The sequence below is a fragment of the Drosophila eugracilis genome, unplaced genomic scaffold, assembly GCF_018153835.1.
Source record: "Drosophila eugracilis isolate 14026-0451.02 unplaced genomic scaffold, ASM1815383v1 contig_1197, whole genome shotgun sequence".
NCBI lineage: Eukaryota > Metazoa > Arthropoda > Insecta > Diptera > Drosophilidae > Drosophila > Drosophila eugracilis.
The window spans coordinates 1,961,945-1,981,506 of NW_024571981.1; the positions used below are offsets into that span (position 1 = coordinate 1,961,945).

General features: G+C 37.2%; 1 protein-coding gene across 1 annotated transcript; it reads right to left on the reverse strand.

Annotated features, from left to right (window-relative positions):
* Positions 1-408: 408 nt before the first annotated feature.
* Positions 409-19,562, reverse strand: LOC108118470 (putative uncharacterized protein DDB_G0277255). Its single transcript, XM_017231192.2, is given in 4 exon segments — positions 409-3,561; positions 12,279-12,884; positions 12,887-13,290; positions 18,843-19,562. Coding segments are annotated over 3 exon segments (2,070 nt in total). The 5' UTR covers positions 13,070-13,290; positions 18,843-19,562; the 3' UTR covers positions 409-2,280.

Sequence of the window (19,562 nt, forward strand, 5' to 3'; positions counted from 1 at the left end):
TTCATCCGAAATTTAATTATATATAATTTAGTCATTTTAAATAAAATCCTGATTTTCCGAAAAATTGTAGTTGAGTCGTGTAAAATATGTGTAATATACATTTTGATATAAGAACGCCATCTATCAGCAGTTCGTGAAACCTTGAACTTATTGCCTGCTTTTTGGGATAAAGTAAATGAATTGTCAAATGTATGTAGATAATAACGAACTATCCAAAAAATCGATACGCTTGGCGCGCTCTTTAAAACTAACATTTTTGAAATGTTTTTATAGTTCCGTGACTAACTAGTAAATATCCTATTTATTCAAATTGTTTCCCAACTGGCAATAATATTAAATCCTGAAATGTCAAACCATTTTATCCTTTTTGTAAAGCAAATGATTACCAATGTAGATAAAAAGACACCGTTTACAATGCTTGTCAGACAAATAGGTACACACATTTATTTATGTTTTCTTTTTAGCTTCTGTTTACACATTCAGGAAAAACTAATTTTGGTTTAATTTCCATACTCACTCACACCAACATACGCTAGCACAACGATGCCAATCAAATTCTCGCTAATTTTATAGACAATTCATTTATTCACAACTAATTTTCAGTTTTGTTTTTTACACATGACTTTTTTCTATTCAGTTTGGACTTTCGTTGGTTTTTTCTTTTGATTTTTTTCTAGGCTAAGGTAAAAACTACGGCTAAAAAACGCAGCAGCAAAAGCCAAACTGCATTTCATCATCCTCAACTAACCATCTATCTCTTTCTCTCGTTTATGTGACTAACTAATTTGCCCATATTTTATTAGGTATACATACGTACCATATACATATACATATATATCTATATATATTCATATAAATTAATTCAATGTTTCTGTTTTTTGCTCTGCTTTGCTTTGCATATAAAAATAAAAACTACTTAAATATTATGCAAAAATCATTAGGACCTAAAAAAATAAACACGAAAATGTACAATAAGTTTTTGCTTTTTGTTTTTGTTGTTGTTGTTTCTTTAACGAACTAGTGACGACAGTATTTGTATATAATATAGGTAAAAGTTTGCTGTTGTTGCTTGTTGGTTTGTTTCAGTTGTTGGGTTTTGGATTGGTGACTCTTCGACGACCAGACTTAATTGACTAAGAAAACATCTCTGTTTCAAAATAAGGTACAATGATATATATATATTATATATTTTTAATCCATTTACATATACATATACCCATATGCAGATATATATAGAAAACATATAGGTTCTTACACAAGTGCTCTTCTCAACGGTTTAGGTTTAGCAATTCGGGAACTTGAGTTTTTTCAGTGGTGCCCAAACTTGGAGCTTTGACTTTTTAGCAGCCGCTTTTCCTTGTCTTTGCGATAAGTTTTTCTTACTCTTTTCTTTTCTTTTCTAGAGCGAGGTCAAAATGACGGGCAGTTAACACCCAGAAGTGGACGATCGGCCCCAAGGAATCGATCTATGGCAAATGCTTTGATTCATATCCTTATTATTTCTTGTTAATCCTGTTATCTATGTAAAGTGTATTTTATAAGTAATACTGAGATTCTGCTAGTTAGATGTCTCAGGCGTATCGTTGACCCCATTTTTCCAGACCCATTCTAACCTATCTAGTATCTATGTATTTTATTTAGTTTAATATTGAAGTTGTGGACACAAAAGCATGCAGCCCTTCGCGAACAGAATAGAAAGTAACTTTGGTTTGTGTTTTATGTTTCCTTTTTGTATTTTAACTCAGGGAGAGATGCTGGATGAAAGTTTGTCAACCAAAATTTTTAAAAACTATTCAAATTGTGACATTGTGACAGTTTATTTATTTATTATTTTATTTTCTACTCTTCAAATCTTATTCCTTTAACAAGCCTTTGCAGGACATTAAAAACGATTTAATTTTGAAATTCTAAAACAAAAAAAACACCTTCATCTCTCCCTCTTCTATAATAAGTACCTTTCTCCCAGCTCTTCTTTGCTTTCGTCTCCCCTTTCTCCACTCTCTCTCCGCCTAAGTAACGCTGCCACTTTTATCTGCCAAGCTTTGTACAAGTGGTGACCCCGATCCTGGCCAAACTAAAAATAAGTTGTACTGTTTTCTGTATTGGTTTCTGTTTTTTATATCTGTTGACTATTTCAAATGGAATTCACTTGCCATGCTGCGGGGCAAGGAGGCTCCTGCCCAGCCTGATCCTGCTCAGACCCACACCGATGCCCAGACCCAAGGCCCCACCACTTCCGTTACCCATTGGAGCCGTCGTCCACTTCTTGGGGCGCCACTGTCACTTGGGCTGTATCCGCGCGGAGCGTTCCAGCTCATTGAACTGACCATAGTACAGCACCTCACTTATTAGCTTCTCCGCAATGATCCTTTGGGTGCGATCCATGGTTCTCAGTTTAAGGGATACATTCGAACCAATAAAATCGCAATCATCTCGATTTAACGACTCGGCGTAAAAAGCAGAGGCTGCAACGGCCGCCTGGGCGGAAACACTGCTCTTGATGTGTCCGGGACTAGCGGCCGATTCGGTGGCCTCGTCGTTATCCGGATCGGCTTCCTCGCCATCCGACATACTCTCTCTCGAACCAAGCAGCGAATTCATTAGCATATGACCCGCACTCCCAGCACCAGTTAGTTTTCGCATATTTAAAGGCATCGCGGGTGTGCTGGCATCGCTACCTCTGGGTGGCAGAACAAAAGCTCCAAAATTGGCCTTCGCCTGAGCGACCCGCAGATCCTGGGCCATGTCCGCCAACTGAAGTCGACTCTCCTCGCCCGCTGAACTATAGGAACGATGCGATTCGGGTGGTGGCGGTGGTGCAGGGCCAACACCGCCGCCAGTTGCTTGGCCATGGAAATAGTCGACTAGCTCCTGCTTGATGTCGAGTTCCTCATGGCCATGATGCAACTGCTGAGCTGCTGCTAAATGTTGCTGCTGTAGTTGTTGCTGTTGCAGTTGCTGCTGCTGCTGTTGTTGCTGCTGCTGCAGGTGGTGCTGCTGCGTGTGTGGATGATGGTGCATCTGCTCGTGCGCCTGCCTGGGGGTAACAGCTCTTCCTCCGACTGGACTGTTAAGCAGGTGATTCTTGTGCGCCTCGTGCATGTTGGTATTCGGTATGGGACTGCTGCCGGCTTCGCTCAGGGTTCGATCGGATTTAATGGGATCGCTGGCTGGATCGTTGGCTTCCCTACTGCTTGAGCCACCTCCCCCAGGACCACCGCCCGCTGGCGATCGTAGCTCCACCTTCGCGGACAGTTGACCCAATGCTGTTGCCGCTGCCACATCTTCCTTGGTATTATTGTTATCCTCATTGTCTGAGGTATCCATGGTTTTCAAAGGACTCTGCTGGAACTCACTACTACTGCTGCCACCACCAGCTCCTCCATGATAGCTCATGGGCAGAGGTACTCGCAACTGCTGCTGTGGCACTCCACCACCACCTCCTCCACGATCGGAGCCACCGCCTCCAGAGCCCGATATCGGCGGCGAGTACTGACCCGCCGTATTCCAACTGTCCAGCGTCTGACTACTCGCTATCAGCATGGGTATATTCAGGCCCATCTGGAAGTAAGAAAAAACGTAACGATTACGAAAAGGTTATAGATAAGGCACTTTCATTCGGGAGTGATCAAAGGTCGGTAACTTCGTCATCGTGACGCAGTCTTTAAGATTGGACCATCAAGATAACGAACGCTGGCTACTTGAGAACTTATTATGGCCCCACAAAAATTATTACCAAAAAACCCATTAATTAACTTGTACGTGAAACATGAAATGGATTAAAAATTTCGAATTTTATAAATTCTAACAATTTCAAAATCATGGTTATGATTTTACATTTTATACTTTTTTTGTGGGTACAAGCAAGTCGTTTTCTTAGACTTTGTTAATATCAAAAGGAATGTAATTCATAGAAAACTCAACAGAGTTACCCAAAACATTATTTTCCAATCTAAGTTACATTAGCGTCTCTTTTACTACATTTGTTTAAATACAGATTTGTTTATTATTACCTCCTTATCTCCTATCGAATTAGAGTCTGCCAATACACCCGATAGTAATACTAAACTCATAAGCGGGAGTCCAATAAATTCCCCAGATAGGAAATAAAGTTTAAAACAAAAAAGTAACGATGACTATTTTAGAGAATCATGCTAGCTCAGCTTTTTTTAAGGTCTCGTGCTAACTTTCTGACCAATCATGATGGATAAGCATGTTCATGTTTGATGGAACGTTACTGATTAAAAATAGGGTTTTGTTTTTTCTTTTAAATGGCTTAATACTTTCTAGAATATTCTATAATATTCAATTAAAATAAAACTATTTAGGAACTTACATAACTCTAACAATGTTTTTATGAAGCAATATGGTTTTTTAAGCCATATAAATACAACATTTCTCGTTTTTATGCATTCCTGAATTATCTCAGAAGTCGAAAGTAATTTGCATATAATAAACCGACACTTGTATGGCGTATTTCCGACTTAAATAAAATTATTTAGAAATTTCGATTTTTGTTTTTTTCCCATCGCATTCCAATGCCGGTCAAACCCCCGCAGAAAAGTGGTTTTTGTCAATGTTTTTTGTACTCAAAATCCCAAACATAAATTAAAGCCGAGCGCAAAGTCAGACCGAATTATGATAATAATGGTAAATAAATAATAATTTGACTGCGTTCAGATCGTGTTATTGTTACTGTTATTGTTATTGTTGTTTTTGTTTTTAAGATACCAACATATATGGCAAACACACGAAGCGATCAAAACAAATTAACAGACACACGCACGCAGACAAAAACAAATACAAAATGACCAGAAAGAAAGTTTAGTTTGACGAAGCTTAAATGCTCTAGCAGTTTTAGTTTATATTAAGAAAAAATGAATTAATAAATTAATAAGTCTTATATTTATATTTTATATGTATTCTATATTTATATATTTATTATACGAGGTGTGTTCAAAAAGTAAGGTGACTCTTCAAATTTCGCGAATTTCAAATTTTTCGATTATCGTTTTTTGTTTTGTTATATTGGTACACTCTTCCTAACATCTGTACCAGTTTCAATGGAACATCCTCTTTTGTTTGGTTGTGAGAGGCGTAAAGTTACAAGTTGTTTTGCGAGCTCGGCGTTTTTTGTATCGAAAATATGGATCAAGGATTTGGATTTTTGGCCAAAAACAACACCCAATAATGCCTCGCACCATATTCACCGGATTTGGCCATGTGACTTTTTTGTTCCCAAAACTGAAGATAATCGAAAATTTGAAAATTTGAAATTGAAAGTCCCCTTTGAACACACCTCGTATAACTTCTAAAGGTTTCGATAATCGAAAATTTGAAATTCAATTTGAGGTCCTCTTTTTGAACACACCTCGTATCACAATATATAAATAATAAGAATATATTCAGAAGATACAAAATTTGAATAATATTCTTTGTACGAGTAGAAGCAAAACGCATATACAGGTGACAAAAGAGCGCGAACTTTCCAACCAAAGCCCCCTTCTAAAGGCCGCCCCTCTGAATCGAAATAATGCTGAAACTTACGTTTGATGTGTTTGCTGTTGTTGTTGCTAGCGATTCTAGTGGAATTCTATGTGGAATCCCTGGGGATCTCAAATTAATGTTATTATTACTATTACTATTGTGATAATGCATTCTGCTGCTTATCGAATTTATTTAAGATCGGTATTATTTTTAACTTGTGTTTACACTTGTTGTTGCTGGAGTCGGTTTTTTGTTTGTTTTTTGTGTGCGAAAGCAACGACAACGCGACTCGAACTCGTAATATTTTTGTCCGAAATTATTCTAGCGGCGTAGTAAAAATTTTCGAACAACCGAATAACGTGCGAGAGCGGCAGAGAGTGAACCAGAAAAAGAGATACAGGAGCGAGCTAAACAGCTACGACTTTAAGAGTAAGCTTTAAGAGAGCTTGATTTTTTTCCAAAGTGTTGGTGACTCATTAAGAGTCATATAGAAGAACGGAAATTAACGGTGTTTTGATCGGAATTATAGGAGATACATACATATCTAAATAAATTTTAATATTTGTATATTCAAAGAAATCTGTATTAAATGAAATCCAAATTACTATTACATCATGCATTGAATCGAAAAACACTAAAAATACACCAATTCAATATCAATATCGCATTTTGTTGTCTTTTCGGCAAACTTTTGCAAGTGTCAGCATTAGTTGGCATTCACTCTTCCGGGCCCTCAAAAGAGAATGTCTGAAATATTCTACTTTCGGAAGAGCAGGACCGAAATACAAGGAGAGAGTTATAGATATAGAGAGGGCTTTCAATGGTCAGACGACGGCATTAGCATTAACCTACCCCACGTTTGGGGCCTCACACGAAAATAATTCAACAACAACTACAATAAACAGTTGAATGTGGTCAGCGGTGATCAAAGTTGGGGATTTCTCTCTTTCTTCAACCCCCCGCCAACCAAACTTCTATTTCCATCCCTTTCTGTCTGCGACGATCTCTTTGATTTCGCCTTTTTTGTCTGTCTGAGTTATGGCGCCTAGAACTTTCCATCGAAAAGCTGCGACAAAAACACAAGGAAGCGAAAATTTTGTATCCGAAACGGAAATGCTCTTTGATTACTTTTAAGAAAGTTGTATCTATTTCAGTTTTAAAAATGTTTAATGTTATAAAAACTTCGACTTGTTTATTTACTTTAAAAATGAAGGAAAGCAAAAACTGTAGTTATTTCCCAAAAACTTTTTTACATCTTAAATTTGTATTTGCCTATTTATACATATAATATTTTGATCTCCATAACTTTCTGTCAAGCACCTACAAATGTCAAAATTCGAATGTTGTTTATTGGGCCATCTCGGGAATAAGAGTTCAACCTGTGTTGTTTATTTTTTGTTGTTGCCTCTGCTGCTGTTTTTAAGTTTCCCCAACTACACGGTCCCCTCCCCTTCTCGCTCCACAACCCTCTCCCCACTCATGCCTTCTCTTTCCAGCCTGTTGTTATTGTTGTTGCAGCTGCTTTTGTTGTTTACGCATTCAGAGCAGAGTGTGCGTGCATGTGTGTATGAGTGCGCTATGTGTGCGTGTTTGCATGTCTGTATTATTATTTTGTTAAGGCAAATAAAATAAAACAGACAAGAGAATGAACTCGCTCTCGCTCTCACCCACTCTCTTACCCGCTCTCTCTTACTCTTGGATTGTGTGTGCAACTGAAAAATGTAAACAAACTGATTATCATCCAATCCAATGAATAAATAACACACTACACAAACTACGCGTCGTCGTCGTCGCTGCTTCTACTCCTTTGGCACGAAATCCGCCCATGCCCCAGCCACTGTCCGCCAGTCCCACCCCCTTTCGCCACCCTCTCCTCGCCCACTTTCCTTCCCTCCAAAACCCCCTTTCTCATCACCGCCCATTCACAATTGTCCCGAACTACCTCTTTCCACAACTACAGTGAAACATTAAAAATAGATGCTATTTAGGAGTATAAAATGACATTATGATAATAATAAGAAAGGTTAAATATATTATAGTGGAGGGAACATTAAAACGGAAAAAAGATATTTCTTTTTAGTAAACCATCTTTAACATACCGAAGTTCCACTGTATCTATCTGCTGCTCACGCAAATGTTTTTGAAGTACGATGGCGATATTTTCGCAAAAGCGCATACACCGCAGCAATAACAACAAAAAGTACAGCTCGAGTAACAACAACAAGTAACTGCTACACTAACATTAATGAAACTGCCATGAAAACCGCAAGCGCAAGCGCCGCACACAAAACCCCCAAACCCCCTCATCTCCGGCCCCAACCCCTACCCCCATCCCTCTTATTCGCCAATCTCTAAAAAGGGGATTTACACTGGACGGGGAGTCGTAAAATTAACAGTGGAACAAATTGCAATTGAAAATGCATTGCGGTGTGCTTAAAGGTGTGTGTGTAAGTATGAGATGGCTTTGTCACCTGGCAGGTGCCAATTCCAGGGTTGCCAAGTGTCTTGGTTTAAGAAATTAATCCTCTAAAAGCATTGCTATCGTAACTATGCTAGAAAAGTTCTGTATAGTTTTTACATATTTCGTTATTTGTTAATAACTCAGTTGTCAAGATTTTTGATAAAAACTGAACATGTACTAATAGTAGGTGCATTTCAAGATTGAGATCTTACTTTTAGAATTATTCATATTTTGTAAAATAAAAACAATCTTAAACCTAAAATTCTTGTCATTTAATTTTCTTTTTCAGTTTCATAAAGGTTAATTAACCTTTTTATAAGCTTTAGTAATTTCCACCCGCTATGAACTCAATTGGTCCAAAAACTCAAAAATTCTTGCATAACTTTGGATGGCAACGGGAACTTCAGCGAATTCTAAGCATTTCTCCACGTCTCCCAAATACCAACCAGATTTTCCTCCCACAACAGCAAACCCTATACCCTATCATCATCACTATCATCATTATCATCTACAACATGCATACACACATACATACACATATATAGAAAAAAAAGCCATACGCTGCGCGCTTGGCTCTAAACAACTTTGCAATGAATGAGTAAACAAAAACAAACGTTGACTTCGCTGCCGGCGTCGCAGTTGCTGCTTATTTGCCTTGCACTTTTCATTCGTCCACCGCGGGGTTGGGAAGTGGGTGGTTTATAGGCAATGCAAGGGAAAACAAAACAGCAACGCGAATTACAACAACAGCTTGATACTCGCTACTGCTGCCGCTTCAGCTACAACAACAATAGGAAACGCAAACAAGAGAAAACTACACTCTAAAAATGTTTATTTTTTTGAATAAATAGTTTAGGTTTTTTTGGAATAAAACGAGATATTGTTAATCACATGATTAGCTTAATATCATATATGAAATATGATATATCTTAAAAACCGCAATGCTGTTTAAATTATAGGGGATAAATTATATGGATAAATCTTGAAAAGCTAAACTTAAGAGCTATCTTATAATATAGAAATAATCTTCTCCTAAAAATCACCCTGCATTTGATATAAACTAAAGAAATTCAACCTTAGAGTTTAAGATTTAATTACTCTCCCTATTCAGAAAAGTTTAGATTTCTTCAGGTGTTATGGAGGGTTTTGTGGAGCAAATGGTGGGTGGTGTATGGGAGGCAATGCGTGAGTTGCTTTTGCTAGCCACAACATTGCGGGACAACAACCGAAACAACAACAAAAACACCAGCTCGTATTCGGCTTCATCTTGTTTTTGTTTTTATTGTTCGTTCACTTGTCTTGAGGAAAATACCGCAGAGCAAAACAATTGCAAAATATGAACAAAAATACATAACAATAAGGAGGTGGCGGTGGGGTGTTTGGTTGTGCTCTGTCCGTTGGTGGGCGTTGTGAAAAAGGGGCGTGGGCGTTTTTGTTAGTGCCTGCACACGCAAATAATAATGACGCAGAGGTAGAAAAAACAACACGAGACCAAAGCCAAACCAAAATTGAAAACAGAAAAAAATTGAAATAAAAAATCATGGGTGGCTTCAGGGGGAAGCCACGTCCAGTTCTAACCGATTTTGTCTTGTCAAAAGTAAGGAAAAAATCCAACAAAAATGCAGACACTGATTAAATGGATTAAGTTAACACCAAGTTTATGTTTGGGGAATGAAATGTTTGAAAATAACAAAATAAACTTATTATTAAAATCAAATAGATAACATTTTATCAGTTATAAAAAGATATTTTGTTTGTAACAGATTTAAAGGCAAATGATAAAAAAGTAACTGAAACGACAATAAACATTGTATTTTCAGATAATTTTAAGAATAATTAAATATATATTGAGATATATTTTGTATGGTTTTGAAAAGAAATGTAGGGCTTGGTTATAATGGGAAAGTTAATGAGAGTTTTTGATAAACATTAATAGGATTGTTAAACTATAAAGAAATAAAAAATTGTGTTTCCCAATTTCAAAATGTTATTTTCACCTATTTTGATGGTTGTAAATACCAAAATACTTTTTGGGGACCACAAAACAAGAAAACCAAAAGTGACATGACTTGGACAAACAAGTTGCTTGCATTTAGCTGAGCCACGCCCCCGATTTTCCCATGCCTCACTCACTCCACCGGGAAAACACAAAAAACACAAAATCGAGAAAAAGTCCAGGCGCCAAGTTTTATATTCTTCTCCTTGCAAAAATTTCATTTGTTTTCCAGAAACAGTAGCAAAAAAAACGAGCGAAAACAGCCAGCAACAACAACTCCTGGCATTTTGTTTTGATAAGTCTGACAAACAACAGAGCCAAGTAAAAACAAAAGCTTCCAGCGAATCAACGCAGGGAGAATGGTGAAGGGAGGAAGGAGCACAGAGCCGGGAGAGGGTAACATGGGGGTGCGGTGTCCACCACAAAACAAAACGTCACTACAGCAACAGTAAAACAAAGACCCAGTCCAGAGTTTCTGACTTTCAAGACCCAGTAAAGTTCCTAGTTAGTCTCCGATTCATTAATTGGTTAAAAAACATTGCTGTTATAGTCTCTGTTAACTTTGTTTGAACAGGGAGCTTAAAATGTATTAAACAGGGTTATAAACTGTATTAATTTGAGCAATTAATATGAAATTAGTTATTATCTTTAAGACATATCTTTTGTAGAAGAAGAGAAGTGGGGATTTTCACTTGTATAATTTCTTTTAATAAGAAAAACGAAATATGCCTGTACATAGAACTAACAAGACAAACCTTTCCCAAAAATAATAACACCCTTCCTTACTAAGGGTATTCAAAATAACAAACGGAACAAAATGAAACCCGAAAAAAAAATCACCGTAGCAAGTGCTGCGTTTTCTCTGCCGGCGTCGCAGTCGCCAACACATTTCGCCGTGCAAAACAAACATTTCATCATACAGAGCAACAAAAGCAACAACTGCAACAACAAAAACAAATGAAGGAGAAGACAAAGCTTAAGAAGAAGAAGAGCGGCGACGAAATGTCAGGGCCCCCAATCCCAATACACCCCTCTCCCTTCCACTCACACACAATTTTTGCTTGCATGGCGCGACAACGCAAATAACAGCAAAAAAAATACCAACAACAAGCAGACAGACAGTGCGAGAGATTGGTGAGAGGAAAAGAGAGGGAGTAGGGTAAATGGGGGAGAGAGCTGGGGCCAATGCCTCGCACAAACACCACTGCGCATTTCTAAGAAAAATTTATGCGTAAAATTTTAATTCTGTTTTGATCGTCAACAACAAAAAGAGCACAAACAAGAGCGCACACACACACACATACGCTACAAAAAGGAGAGAGTTCGCGCGCGAGAGTGGGGCCATTCTCTCGGGCACAGTGCAAAAACAGCAAGTCACTTGCGCACATGTTTGCTTGAGCACCAAAGAGAGTGGAGCTATCTCTCTTCATGGCCAAATCTCTCACTGTAATTTCACAGTCAACTCAAAGCCGTTGTTTTGATTGAAATTAACACTAGAAACCTTCGTGTTTTGTTTGCCTATAACAATTGATAAGCTTCCAAAAAATTAAAAACCGAATTGAGTAAATGTACATATTGGTTGCTAAGCCGAAAAATTGTTAACACGTGTGCGCTATTCTAAAAGGCTAAAAGCGTTTCTTTCGAAATTGATTTTGATAACAGTTCTAAAGAAAATAATGAATATAGCAATTAATTGGAATGAAATGTTTATCTAACGTTTTCCTATGAGGCAGTAAGATTGTTTATTACCAAGAAAATGTTTTCGTAGCCAAAATTATTTTTTTGATTTAATTTTTTAGTTAAAAGTATATAAAAATAAAAAATTCCCAAAAAAAAAAAAAATATTTGTTGCTAGGCTAACATTTTGATCCATATCTTTTAATTTTAATCTCGTATTAATTTGACCTCCTAGGGTTAAATCTGTCTTAAATGTGGTTAATTTTTCATCATTTATAAAAATGGACTTTGATTTTTAATCTTAATACTTGTAATACCCACGTGATAAAAGGTTTTTTGAATGAAATTGAATTCGTTGATAAAGAAGAAATTATTAAGGTAGGAATATCAATATGTAATTCTACAATCAATTTAGGAATTAAGTTAATTCCCAATCTACAATTTTTTTGAAGTGTTATAAATGCTAATAAATGCAGTCATATATTTTCCATTAAAATTTAGATTAATTAGTCATTGAAATTTTTAAAACAAAATAAATTGATACAAAATTCACAGAAAACTAAGAAAAAATCCCAAAAATACATAGATTGGAAAAATCCCCATGATCTAAGCCGGGAATTTAATCGTTATATGTTAAAATAAAAAGTTTTTGCTTACCGCTCCGAAATATTTCAGCTCTTTGGTCTTAATGCGTCTATGCTGCATGGCGGGCTGTGAACCGGGCGCCGCGCCACCTGGTCCGCTGGGTGGTGCTCCTCCATTACCGGCTGCTGCAATCGTACCGCTTTCATAGGCCGCTGCCGCGGCCGCCAGTCCATTCAGACCATTGTGGGCGGCGGCGGCTGCCGACGAGGAAACTGGATTTGGCACCAGATTCCCGCTCGAGGCATTAACACCCGATCCACCAGAATTGCCGCCACTTAAACTGCCACCGCCGGCCTCCATGAAATCGAATCGTTTGAAGGCATACCACTTGGACGGATTGGGCTGTATGCCCTGGTATATCTTAACAAACATCTTATGTTTCTCCCGCCGATATTGAGTTAGGAGTACGTTCATCTTCCGTTCAACCTCCGCCTTGCTGCAACCAAAACGCTCGGCTATTTCCGACCACGCTCGGAATCGGCATAGTTTATCCTTATACTTTGGATCGGCACGATTCCACAGCTCCGTGTGACATCGATACTGTTCGATCAGTTCCAGAGCATCGTCGTTGGTCCACTCCATGATTTTGGGGGATATATCGCCGCCGCCGCCGCCGCCACCCCCACTGTTAAATTTCCACCTCCCCCGCCGACAGGCAGCGGGATTAGCTGTTGTTGCTGTTGGATGGTGGTTTGGTGGTGTTGCAATTGCTGGTGGCTCAAATAGGGATGATGATGATGGTGGGACGTCTGATGTGCGGCTGCTGCTGCTGCGGCTACCACGCTGGCCGGATTGAAGTTCATTTGCCACGCCTCTCAACCGATCGGTGAATGGGTGGGTGTGCTTTATATATAGCTTTAAATAGGGAAGCTCTACTTGAGCTTTGCTTCTTTCTTCTTTCTTTCTTAAGAAAACTCTCAGGGAATGTCACGCGAAATGCACTCAATCAACATCGTCTTCTTGGGTCCTGTCGACTGGGTCTCATTCTCTTTCATTTAGCACTTTGTTTACTATTTTTCATTTACTAAAAAGAAAAACAACCAAAGAGAAGATTATAAGTTAATTTGTCATGTTGTTGAAGAGAATCTTAGTCATTTTTAGTTATAATTTTATACTAGCAAGCTTTCCCCTAGTACAAACTTAAATAATTTTCAATTTAAAATCTGTGAAAACAAGTTTGACTTCGGCATTTATCGTTTTGTTTACGTTATCGCCGGGTTTTTCCCGCACGTCAAACATTCCGTCCCTGAGTCGAATGATAACCATGACTCATTCCATACACTCATTCACCACTCGAAGCATTTTCAGCGAACTGTTGTTTGCGGCCAAATAAATACGTCTGTACGTCGGTACCTACATACGTTGTTCCAATCGAATCGATCGCCATTGGTCATTACTATATTATTATGCCATTTCATTCGGGTTTGGAATTCTCTAACTTATTTAAGCGCCGAGGTGTTAATCAGAAATGGGAAATTTTCAGGCCAACAACTAAGCATGGCCAAAGCAAATTTAACAGTCACAAACTCGAACGATCATCATCATCATCATCGCCAAAAACTGAAATAGGCCTCTGTGAAATAGGTTTAGTGGCAGGTCTGGTGGCAGTCAACTTGCTAATTACTGTGATTTTTTATTTGATTTAACATCTAATTGATAAATTTCGAATGACATTTTATGTAAACGAAGGGGAGAAATTTGATTTACGAAAGGGAAAAGAAACTAAACATTTTAATTAGACTTTTGTAATTGGTTCGAAAACAAAAATAACAAATATTAAATCATTTTAATTGTTGACTATAGGAATTTACACTTAAATTAGTACTTAAATATCAAATAGCATATTAGTTAAGTACATATTATAATTTTCAGTTTATTAGTAAATTTCACAATGAAATCCATTTTGCTATCACTATAACCTAATTAAACTTTTTTGCAATCCCTAAAAAAAAAAGAAAAACAATTATAATATCTCTACAAACAGCCAAAAATAGTCTTAGCCCTGGGGCTTATCGGGGACGTCTCCAAGGGTAGATTAGAATAAAATTTTATCTAAACCATGATGATGTGACGCAAAATTATGAAATACACGTGCCAGTCGTGACGTAGTTGTATCTTTCAAATGTCATCTGAAATGCTATGAAAATTCCATAGAAATTGTTTAGGAAACCTCGATCTAGGGAAAAACACAAAAACCGATATTGCGTTGTTTTGTTAAACTATCTAACGATCGACATTATCTGAACTTTAACAAGATCGACATTTTTAATCTCGGCAAATCGAAAACGAAACGAGCTTTACATTTCTTTTTCCATTCAACAAATTCCCTGTTAATAAATTCACAGCAAAATTTGTATAATCTGTTTTACAGAACACGTCATCGTCTGCCTAGGTCAGTGGCACTATATATAGTATATAGCTTTGCTATAATTCACATTTCATTATGCAGTGGAATAAAATCCGCTGTGGATGATAAAGCAGATTTTTATACGGAATTAGCATTTTGACGTCTAACGCGTGTTTACACAGGAAAAAATAAGTGGCTAGTAGATAATGGTAAAGGCATATTACTAAAGTTTAAGGAGAAGCCTTTCAGAGATGTTTTGGCAGTTATCCAAAAATGTAGATTTATAAAATTGTAGAAAGACTCAAAGAAAAGATTCTATCATATTATCTTTTAACTACCTCTAATTAATATTATTTTTTATGTGTATAGTGAAAATGTCGCAGTTTCTGCGAGCGGAGAAAATTCTGCCAAGAAAAACGCGTGAGTGGTAATGTTAATGTTTTTTCCTTTTCTTTTTCTTCGTAATCGTGTGTGTAAATGTCACAAGTCAACAGAAACAGAAGCAACAACAAACGATAACAAAGATGGCAAGGCAACTGCTCGCGCCTCGTCATTCACAATAGACGGAAGTGTATTTCGCACACACAGTACACGCACACACTCGCACACAATCTACACCCAGGGACACGTGCGCTTTCACTCGCACAAACACCAGCACATGGGGTTTATACTATGCGGCATCTCGCTTTTACATCAATCTTTGTCGAACGTAGATTTTCGCTTCCTGGTTTTGGCGACGAGCGCAATTTGCTTTACGTTTTAGCACTTGTCGTGTACGTATTTACGAATCACAAAAGCGGTCAATACAATAGCACTGGATTACGGAATTCCAGAAACGCGATCAAGGGTTCTGGATAAGCTATAGTAAGTTTTTAAGGCTTTTAATTTACTCGAAATTAACATTTTTAAAAGCGTATTTTCGAGTTTTGGTGTCTTGAAAAGTGTTTAAGAAAGTGCTATCTTAAGGAAGCAATCTTATAACTTATAAGCATTTTAAGACATAAAGGTCATATCATGATAGGATTGAACAAGCATATTATCAAGCTGGAATCATGGATTAGATAATCTTGTTTTAAGAATAACTAGGAAGGTTTACACATAAGGATTAACAAAATTTAATTTTAAAGTAACTTTTTCATTACGTTTTCTATTACACTTGATAACTATAAAGATAACTGTAACTTCTCTATAAAAACTTTGATAACAAGATCTATTCAACCGACTGCAATTATAGCTACAAGTACATCAATGTCTTTGTGTTTTAGAACACAATTTAGCACACATCATTTCATGAAATAAATTGTTTAATAAACGGTTTTGTCTCCCAAAAAAAGTTCGAGAAATATTTATTTCTGCGCAGATTGCGACGCTGCGCAAACGGCTGGATGAATCATAACGGTAAACTCGCACTCTTACACATACACAGAATTAAAAAGAGACAGAGCGATAAAACCTTAATTTGTTTTTAGTTCAGTTTTCATGTGGTTTTCTGTTGTGTTGTGTGTTTAGTTGTTTGCTTTTGTTGTTTGCGCCACACTCTGCGTCAATTTTTAGACGCGACACATTTCGGTCTATTTATACCCGTTACTCGTAGAGTAAAAGGGTATACTAGATTCGTTGAAAAGTATGTAACAGATAGAAGGAAGCTTTTGCGACCCTATAAAGTATATATATTCTTGATCAGGATCAATGCGAAGTCGATTGAGCCATGTCCGTTCTCCGTCCGTCCGTCCGTCCGTCCGTCCGTCCGTCCGTCCGTCCGTCCGTCCGTATGAACGCTGAGATCTCAGGAACTATAGCAGATACAAAGCTGAGATTAAGAATGAAGATTCTTGAGGTCCCGGGACAGCGCAAGTTTATTACAGCATCCTGCCACGCCCACTCTAACGCCCACAAATCGCAAAAACTGAAATTGCTGAAATCTCAGGAACTATTGCAGATAGAAAGTTGAATTTCAGAAAGTATAATCTTTAGATGACAGCGCATCTTATAGTGGTACTACTATCCGGCCACACCCACCCATACGCCCACAAGGCTCAAAAGACCGTTTCGGATTTTCTAGAAAGCTGATATCTCGGTAACTATAAGAGATAGAAAGTTCGGATCAAGCATGTATGTTTCTATGATGCTCCCAATGCGAATTGTTTTTTCCGATCACGCCACGCCCACTCTAACGCCCACAAAACCCGAAAACCAAAAATGCAAAAATCTCGAAAACTATAAAAGCTACACAATTTTACTTAGGAACACGTATTTAAGAGATGCCTCTGCAACTTGCCACGATGTTGCTTCCGGCCACGCCCATCTAACGCCCACAAACCGCGGAAAACTGTGGAGTCTATAATATTATTATGAATGCCTTCGTTTGACCTTTGTAACTTATTTCTGTTAATATATATCGATTTACAAAAGATTTTTCAAATCGGAACATTATTTCGCTATTTATGAAGAAATTAAGGTTATAAGGCTCCACATGGGCAGTGACGTCACTATAAGCATACTCAACATACTTCCTCTGACAATAGGTGGCGCCTTGTGAATTTCCACTAGCAAAATTAATATTTTAAAATTGTGTAAAACAGTAACGGGTAACTTATAGTCGCGGCACTCGACTATAGCGTTTCCTCTTGTTTTAGAACTTGTTTTTTACGCCACGCTGCTTTTTTACGCACTTTTTTTGCTCTTTGTTTGTAGTTAAAAGTGATTTTCCAATTATTTTCCGTTATTACTTTGGAATTGGAAATTTTCTTAAATGTATTTTTGGGCAAGTTTTTTCAGTATTTTTTTTTTTGTTGAATTTTGTGGTCTGCTTCAAGTTATTTTTAAGTAGCACAGTTTTGAGGGATTTTCTTGGAATTCTGCGGTCAAATTGGGTCTTATATTTTGTTGTTTCATTTGTACGTTTGTTGTTTACCGATTGTGTTTGTAGATTTTGGGTTTTTCTACGCTAAAAATTAATTTGCATGTCTAGAATTTGTTGTTTGATTACCGAGAAAATGTGCGAATGTATGGGGATTTTATCAGGAATTTCTAAATGTCACCGTTTTTATTGTCTTGTAATGTGAATCACGACGGAAATGCTTAGGGTCGCGTTTTTATTGGATGTTTATTTATATGTATGTAGAAATGTCATTTGTTGCAGTTTTTGTTTTACTTTATTTGCTGGCAACTTTGATGGTGAAATTCATATTTTAACTTACGCAATCAATTAGTGATTGGGATTTTTACGGTGGTCGTATATTTTATTTTTACTTGGTTTTTATTTGACAGATTTCTTTCGAGCAGTTTTCAACCATTTTGAATTCGTTTAAGATCGCTGCCAAAATAAAAGGTCTGAATCAGAAAACGTTGAATTTGCATAAAATCCATGTTATCCACAATTTAGTTTGTTTTCGCCTTTTGTCATTTTGAATAAAGCAAAAGAAGAAGCAGCAGAGACAGAAGAAGAAGAGGTAGAGGGAGAGGAACACAACACAGTCCAAAACAAATTAAACAACGCAAAAAGTAAACAACATCCAAAGCGAAATTGAGCACAGAAACTTAAAAATACATTTCAAGGCGCGCGGAATGAAATAAAAAACAATTTACAATCGAACGCACTCACACTCACATCAAACACACGCACATGCTATACGGTATTGAAATAAATTTTGAAAAAACACTTTTTGTATTTGTTTGAAATATTTGTCTGCTTATTGGTTTATTTCATTATTAAACCAAAATAAATATTTGTTTTCGAAGCCTCACAAGGTTTTTGAGTGTGTTTCAAAATATTTGAACAATTGAAACAGTTGTTTTTTGTTTTAAATACATATTTAGTTTTGTACTAGTTTCTGATTATCACTTGACACAAAATATGAATTTTTTAAATTTTCTTGTATTTGTTGCACTGTAAAACACAATATCATTAATGTTTTTCATTATTAACTTAACTAGTTAGTTTTAGGTTTTCATAACTTAAATTTTTATTTAATAATTCAAATAAATTTTTTTAATATAACACAGTTTGAAGTTTTTTATTTTATTTATAAAAAGGACTGTTATCACTTAATATTTCTAATATCCTTTTCGAAAAAATATTTGTGCGTCTGGCAATTGGTTTTCCGTTATTTGTTTAGCAAACAATACGAACGAGAAAAACAAAAGGAGGCTGTGGCAAAAACAAACATCTCCCTCACACACACACACACACACACACAGAAGCACACGCACGCACTGGCGATATTTACCGCTATTTGGGAGGCGCTGTTGCGCTTTTATTGCTCCGTATTTTTCCCCGTTACGCGCGCAATAGATGTACTATAGCTTTACCGTTAGTTACAACCGCTCGCGAGCACCGTCTGTTTCCGTCTGTTTCGGCGTCTGTTTCGGCAAACAGTCGCAAACCTATTGGCATCGATTTGTAAACGCACCGACTGCGCCGTCAACTTTAACGCTGGCAGAGAAATTGAAATAAGCACAGGCGGCAGCGACAGCAGCAGAGGCAGAGACAGAAGCAGAGTAAACAGTTGTTTCGTGGAAAAACAAAACGAACATCGTAATGAAGTTCTCTTTGGCCTGTTGTGAAATTCTACGGTGCTTTGTCATGCTTAAAGCAACAACAATGGAGCGAGGGGGTGGGACATGGCGAACGTGAGAGAGAGAGCAAATCAGCAGCGGAGAGAGTGAGTGAGATTGAGAGAGAGAGAGCAGTGCGCGCCAAAAAAAACATTACCAGACGTACAGTGACGGTCGAAATAATAGTAGTAGGGCACATTTCGAGTTGGGAAGACTGCTATTATATTGAAACCCTATTAACCCTGATAACATTTCAGAGATTCGAATAATTAATATGAACACACGTTTATAAATGTAGTAAAGATATCCAACAAAATCCTGAACATTTAATATCTGTATTGACTTGAATATAAAACCTTTGTTATTTTATGTATTCTGGTATGTTTTTCCTT